At 32.2% G+C, this 8,023-nt stretch overlaps 1 protein-coding gene across 1 annotated transcript; it reads left to right on the forward strand.

Moving 5' to 3' along the window:
• The first annotated feature begins 472 nt into the window (after positions 1-472).
• On the forward strand, positions 473-5,104 carry LOC108322639 (BTB/POZ domain-containing protein At1g30440). Its single transcript, XM_017554789.2, has 4 exons — positions 473-1,411; positions 2,319-2,388; positions 2,856-4,079; positions 4,288-5,104. The coding sequence occupies exons 1-4, from the start codon at positions 1,353-1,355 to the stop codon at positions 4,867-4,869; spliced, it is 1,935 nt and encodes a 644-aa protein (XP_017410278.1). The 5' UTR covers positions 473-1,352; the 3' UTR covers positions 4,870-5,104.
• Positions 5,105-8,023: the final 2,919 nt, after the last annotated feature.

The following is an 8,023-nucleotide window of genomic DNA, read 5'->3' on the forward strand; positions in this document are numbered from 1 at the left end:
GCATATAAAATATAGTTAATTTTTTATTTTCTTTAATCAACCCCGTGAAAAAAAAAACAATAGAAGTTTTTTTTTCTTCTAATGGGATGTAGGAAGAAAAGAGGTGAAAATGAAGCAGTCGTGTCTGACATGATTTTCTGGAAGATTATGTTTTTTCTTGGTGTAGTCTCTTCCATGGGATCACTGACAGAGCAAAATGCTGATTTTCATATTATTTTAAACAGAAAAAATAACAATAGTAATAAAATGGAAGGTGGAATTTGGTTTGGCAAATTGATCGATTATTTTTTAAACAACTTTCATTTTTAAATTGATTATCTGCTTTATAATATTTTGACTAACAAAATTCTGATTGGGCCAAAAAGAAATTAGAAAAAGAAAGATAAAAATGTGATTTTTGAAGTTCAACACTCAACGGCAGGTGCGCTGGTAACGCACATGGCCTAGCTGGGGGCCTTCGTTCCGCTTCTAAGAAACCGACACTCGCAATAAACAAAGGAATTTCTCCTAATAAATACAAAATACCAAACCGATTTTACTTCCATCTTCAACTGTTCTTGTTCTCCCAAGTCAAATCCAGTTTACTTAGTGATAGAAATTATTGATTATTGTTATTACTATTAATATTTTATTAATGGAGATTCCATGCTCGAGAAAAGAGCAATGAGTGTTTTTGAAGGCACGGACCCCACTAGGGTGCTGAGGCTTGCCCTTTGAGATGCCAAAGCCATTAATGTTACACATTGTCCCATGTCCCAAAATTAAAATTTTCCACACACATGCTTGCATTTAGAGGAGTCAATGCTTTCTATTTAACCAAAATGTTACTGTTTGTACTTTTTATTTGATGGGTTTGAGTGGTTTTTGTTTAGCCCCTTCTGTCTCCGTTAGTTTGGTTTAGGCCTTTTCCTTTTGTTTGTTTGTTTGTTTGTTAGGGGTAGAGAACTGGGTTGTTGACCTAAACTGAGTGGTGATAAGGAATTTCGGTTTCTGGGATCGATTTTTATTTTTTGGGAAGTGGGTGTTTGTGTTTTGTTGTACCCTACCAATAGTGGAGTGGTTCTAGGGTTTTTGAGGTGGTGGTGTTATATTGATTGAATCTTGTGGTGGATTCGGCCTTTGGGTTTGTTTGGGTGCCGGAAATTCTGATAAAGGTTGTCTCTTTTGAGGAAGGGCATGGAAAAAAACTGCATTGTGAATCAATTTCTTGGAGGGTGAATTTGAGGCCAAGTTGTGCTGCGTGGTACAGTGTTTGTGAAGGGTTTGATTGTGTTTCAAATTCAATTGGTGTTAGATCTGTTCTTCACTTGGTTTTGTTCATCAATTGTTGTCTCTTTTGAGGATTCGAGTAAATGGCCTGCGTGAAACTGGGTTCCAAAGCTGATGCTTTTCAGCGTCAAGGGCAGGCCTGGTATCTTGCCTTATCCTTTTGTTTGCTCTGTAAATTGCAGTTTTGTTGTTTGTGTTCTCTCTCTCTCCTCTCTCTTCGAGTGTGACGTTTTTTCTGTGTTGTGAAGTCTAAACTTGGGAAAAACGTTTTTATCTACTTTTAAGCTGTACGTGTACTGAATGCTTGCTTGTTTCGTCGAGAGTTTATATTGTTCATAATATTGAACTCCTTTATCTTTTTATTAGTTTTTCTTGTTAGATCTTCATATGTCAAGTTCAGGTTTGGTGCACAAGGCCTACGTGTAAAGCGTGAATGAAAAGTGGTTAATGAGTTCCTTCTCTTTCTAGTAATTTGATAAAATTGGTGAAACATGCATGCATGGCAAAGGTCTAATCTGTTCTTCCTGTGTATGATACGAGGGTTGTTCTATTTTGGTGCCAATGTGATAAAAATGGATTTGTCAATGAAGATTTTTATCTTGTTCTATGAATGCTTAATTTGATTTATTTTCTTCATGGTCTATGAAGAACTAATCTTAAGTTCTTCTTCATGTTTGTTGTCTGAATTGGTATCAATCTGCCTCAGTATACCATCTCTGAAGCAATCAATTGATTATTTTGCATGATAGGCAGATAGCCCAGTTAATGGACAATGCACTACTTATTACTAATTTTTTAGTTATCTCTTTCTTATGTTTCTTTCGTTACTCTTCTGAAATAAATTTGAGATTAATCTAGAATATGATTTTTTTACAAGACAGTGAAGGCTGGCATTTTTCTGTTCTGTCATGGCTTTATTAAAGTGAGCTGTTTATACATATCTGAGTTCAAGCTGATTAAAGATGCAATCTGCCTGTTATAATTTTTCTTTTTATTTTAAATTTCATCTCTGTTATATAATCTGTCATTTTCATTGCTATTATCCATAGGTTCTGTACGACTGGGCTTCCTAGTGATATAGTTGTTGAAGTTGGAGAGATGTCCTTCCATCTTCACAAGGTATAATATATCTACATACACCTATACTTTTAGTTTATGTTCATCACATCCAGTTAGTGCCTTATTCAAACATCAGTTTCCTTAAATTTCTAACTGGTTTAAAATTTGATCTAGTCACATAAAAAATGCTAAAGTTTACATGAAGGATAGAGATCAGGTTTTAAGGATTATGCCGTCATTATAATAGCTGTTCAAAATAAAGACATTGCCACTGTTAATGTAGTTATCGTTGGGCATGTTTGTGTTAATAAAAATTTGAGAAATGTTGTTATTGTCTGGGAACGTTATGAAAATGTAATACATCAAGGGCATTAGTTTATTCCATTTCTTGGAAAACAGTGCCAAGTCATACGTGTTTGATATTACCTTCTTAGTCAAAATATATTTCCATCTAAATGCTTTCTCTCGTTATTTTGAGTGTAAGGTTTTTTGTGAACTAAGCTAAATCAAATTCATGCTTAATGCAGTTTCCTTTGCTCTCTAGAAGTGGGGTTCTGGAAAGAATGATCGCCGAGGCTCCTGAATCAGAGGAAGAATGCGCAATATCACTCGGTGACATTCCTGGTGGTGCCAAAACATTTGAACTCGTGGCAAAATTCTGCTATGGGGTGAAACTTGAACTTACAGCATCAAATGTTGTGTACCTGTGGTGTGCTGCAGAGCGTCTAGAAATGACTGAGGAATATGGTGAAGGTAATCTAATTTCACAAGCTGAAACCTTTTTCAATCAAGTGGTCCTCCGCAGTTGGAAAGACTCTCTGAGGGCACTTGAAACCTGTAATGATGTTTTGGCCCATGCTGAAGAGCTCCACATTGTGAAAAGATGCATCGAGTCACTAGCAGCAAAGGCATCTACTGACCCAAATTTATTTGGGTGGCCGGTGCTGGAGCGTGGTGGTCCTCTGCAGAGCCCTGGTGGTAGTGTTTTGTGGAATGGAATAAGTACTGGTGCAAGACCGAAAAATTCAAGTGCAGATTGGTGGTATGAGGATGTATCAAATTTGAGTTTACCACTTTATAAGAGATTAGTAGCTGTCATGGAATCGCGAGGCATTAGGCAGGAGATTATTGCTGGTTCTCTTGCTTTCTATGCTAAAACATATCTGCCTATGTTAAACCGACGCCAGGTTTCCGGTGAGTCCAGCACCCGGCTGACACAGGGAGCCATGGGGTCTCCACTGTCTGAAGATGACCAGAAGATTCTACTGGAAGAGATTGATGGTTTGCTCCCTATGCAGAAGGGCCTGGTCCAAACAAAGTTCTTGTTTGGTCTACTTCGAACGGCCATGATTCTACGGGTGAGCCCTTCTTGCATATCTAATTTGGAGAAACGGATCGGCATGCAGCTTGACCAAGCTACTCTAGAGGATCTCTTAATGCCAAATTTCTCGTACTCCATGGAGACACTTTACAATGTTGACTGTGTGCAAAGAATTCTTGACCATTTCCTTGCCATGGATCAGGCTACTGGCTGTGCCTCTCCATGCTCGATCGACGATGGTCAATTGATTGGATCACCTTCATTAACACCAATCACCATGGTAGCCAAGTTGATTGATGGTTACCTTGCAGAGGTTGCCCCAGATATCAATTTAAAACTTCCAAAGTTTCAGGCCCTTGCCGCAGCTGTTCCAGAGTATGCTAGGCCTTTGGATGATGGTTTATATCGTGCATTAGATATTTACTTGAAGGTACATATCCACACTAAATCGGTTTATATCATTACATAATTAGTGTTTAGTATGTTTTTGATATACTTAGCTCATGTTTAACTCATACTTCACCTAAAGAATGTTTCAAATTATAATATGTTTCCTTTTATGCACACACAACTAACCATGGCTTGTCACTCTTCTAACTAATTTGGACTGATTCACCGATGCTGTCACAAAACTACAGTCTCACCCATGGTTGGTGGAGTCTGAGAGAGAGCAGCTATGTAGGCTGATGGATTGCCAGAAGCTCTCATTAGAGGCATGCACGCACGCGGCGCAGAACGAGAGGCTACCTATCAGAATAATTTTTCAAGTTCTATTTTTTGAGCAGCTCCAGCTTCGAACTTCGATAGCCGGTTGCTTTCTAGTTTCAGATAATCTGGATGGATCGAGGCAGCTGAGAAGCGGGCTTGTGGGATCAACGGACGGTGGCTGGGCGTCAGCGGTGAAGGAAAATCAGGTTTTGAAAGTGGGAATGGATAACATGAGGATGAGGGTGTCTGAGCTGGAGAAGGAGTGTTCAAACATGAGGCAGGAGATTGAGAAATTGGGTCGTTCAAAGGGATCAAGCGCATGGGGAACTGTTTCTAAGAAACTTGGGTTCAAGATGAAGTCTCAGATGTGTAGTGCTCAAGAAGGGTCAGTTAGCAACCAGAACAACAATGGAAATAGTAAGGTTGAGAAGTTGAAGGAAAGACATGTAAAGCACAAGAAAAGTTCTTCTATCAGTGACAAGGCATCAGTGTCTTCAATTGTTCATTCATAGTGTCTAAATCTTAATCTTACTGTGTCACATTGACTAATCAATTTCTTGGCCCCTGCTTCTCATTCAAATGTAACTCAGATGGAAACACATGTCTCTGTATTGTGTAAACCGTAGATTTAGCTTGGTTTATTTATTTTTCATTTGTCCCACTACATATGCATATAAAGTTTCCATGCACATTGTGTTTCCTACTTCTCCAAAATATTTCTTGAGTAATCAACATGTGCTTCTGATATTTGTGGGGACTCATTCACTCTATTTGTTTTTAAATTTCCCTAACTCCTTTTCAGTTCTAATGCCCCTTACTTGTAATGTATAATGTAATGAATGACCTTTTGGAACATTTGCCTTTGTATCATTGAAGAATGATAATCATGTTTGTTGAGGATGTAATTTAGGGTTTGACTTTTTAGTTTGTGTATGAAAGAACAATCTATTCAGATGCTCTAATTTCAGACATGAACAATCTATTCAGATTCCCCGGAATTATTAGTAAACATCTTCGAATGCTTAAATGTTAGGCTTTTTCTTCTTGCACCCCACCATTACTAACTGCACCATTTCGTTAAAATAATAGCACAAGATTCAAATATCCTCTACAACTGTCGTTGGAGAACCAAAAATTTGTTCTGAGAAGCTTTTTTCAAAATATATTTCGTACATTCTGGAAATCTGATTCCAGAAATTTTCTTTCGAAAATATTTTTCCAGAATTTTTATTTTGGAAATTCCAAAAAATCTGCTCTAAAATTCTGAAATATATATATATATATATACATATATATCCGAAACATGATAGAAGCATAAAACATGTATACAATATTAAAAATAATACAAACAAGGAATCAGTCATAAATTTTGTTTAACATCCAAATTTTAGTACGCATCAAAGTAACTCATTTTTTTTTTCTTTAAGTAATTTATATTTTATATTATATAGGAATTTATAGAAATTGATTAAAATTTTACTTGCAACACAACTAATTTTAAAATTATTTTCACAATTTCAATTCTATCAAATTATGTAAAAAAAAAAAAAAAACTTTCAATGTTCAATTATTTCCCCTATATGAAGATCAAAAAAGTTTTCAATTATTTAGAAAAAAAAAACTATATGAAGATCAATTTATAGGGGAGATCAAAACATCTTACCAAATATATTTTATATTATTTCCTCTATATGAAATAAGATAAAAAAAACTGGTTTTAAATCATGTTCAATTATTTCATTTTCAGATATTAAATATAAATATGTTTCTCTAATTGAATCTGCTACTCCTTCCTCGAACTAGATTGAGCTTCTAGATGATTTTTATTTCTTTTTTTGTTTTTATTTGTAGCTTCTAGAAAAAAAAATACGTTAAGAGTTTAGTTAAAAGTTTTCAAACTTTTCATTAACGATTCTCCAAAATTCATTTAACTATTATTATATTTTAAAGATGCAATGAAAACTTTTCAAATAAAGAGAACGCGCGCTTGACCATAGAAGAAAATAAGTACGTTTTATTTTTAAATAAATTAAGAGTTTAATTATACTTGGAATTTGTAAAAAAGCATCTTAAATAATTGATATAAATTTAATAAACCGTATCCTTTGCAGAAAAATACAAAAAAGCCTTCAACTGGGTTTTTCAAAAACTTTTCTCTAAAGATATTTCAAGAGAACTTTTTTATTTCTAAAATATAAAAAAGAAGAAATTTTATACCATATCACCTTAATCATGAAACTATATTTAGTGTATCTGAAAACAGTTATATATAAGTATTATTTGTAGTTAGCTCCAACTAAAATTTCATTTATTTTTAAGTAATTATTTTAGTTATGTCTTTCACAATAATACCTTCAAGCTTTTTATACACTTCTAAGATAAAAGAAAAATATTATAAACAAACATTTTAAAAGGACAATTGTGATTTTTTTTTCTTTTTATCTTAAACACTCCAAGAGAGAATAATGCATTTTTTTTTTATCAAAGCTTAAATATTATTGAGGGATTCTCAAATAGATATAATCATTAATTCGTTCATACTTTTAATTTCTTATATACTTAAGTTTTCAAAAGATAAGATGAGAGTATAGTTTTCAATTTATAAAAGGGTTATATATATATATATATATATATATATATATATATATATATATATATATATATATATATAAATTTTAAGTGAAAATTAAAATTAGTTTTTTTTTGAAACTTTAATTTAAAATAGTGACTCAACTTTATAAATGTATAGATTTAATTATTTTAACCTAATTTTATTAAATTTATTTAAAGTTTCAAACAATTTTAAAATAACATTTGACGATTGTTTTTAATATTAATCAAGAAACACATTTAAAATTTTAAATAAACCTACAATCTAATTAAAAAAAAACTAAATTCATACAGTTATAACAATAAAAAAATTAATTTTAATTTTCACTTAAAATTAATAAAACAAAAATATATTTAAAATTTTCGAAAATGCATATCGATATTCATATAAATGTATCGATAAAATAGTAAAAGGTTAAAATACTATACATAGGTTAGTTTGTTATTTTATGTCTAGATGTAAAATAAAATATAACTCTATAGAATCTGTTAAATTTTGTTGATTAAACTTGAAATAATAATAATAATAATAATAATAATAATAATAATTATAAGATAATTAATTTTATTTGGTAGTAAAAATAGGAAAAATATTATTATTAAGTTGAAAATAAAAGGTCATTTTGATTACTATAAATTTTTAGATATATAAGAACAACTCATTTTATTTTTAAATAAAAGCTTTATACTAATTCAACTATTATCAAACAAACAACTGAAGCACCGACCAACTTTTTAATCTCAAAATAACTGAAATCTGGCATAACAGTATTCTCAGACACACTTTAAACTCAATAATTAAATCAATAAAAGTACCAACAAACCTGGCAATGCTTTGAATATTTCTTGCTCAACACACTATAACGTTAAATGGTAATATTTTAGAAGGTATAATATTTTTTGATCCTACTAAATTTTAAAATCTTTGGTTTAGTTCCTATAAATTGTTTGTTTAATTTTTAGCTTCTCTACTTTTAAAATATTTGAAGTGATCCATATTAAACTTTATAAACCAAAGAAAAGTAATTTAAATAACATTTGATGTACTAAAATAAT

Source organism: Vigna angularis, chromosome 4, assembly GCF_016808095.1.
Source record: "Vigna angularis cultivar LongXiaoDou No.4 chromosome 4, ASM1680809v1, whole genome shotgun sequence".
In the NCBI taxonomy this organism is placed as follows: domain Eukaryota; kingdom Viridiplantae; phylum Streptophyta; class Magnoliopsida; order Fabales; family Fabaceae; genus Vigna; species Vigna angularis.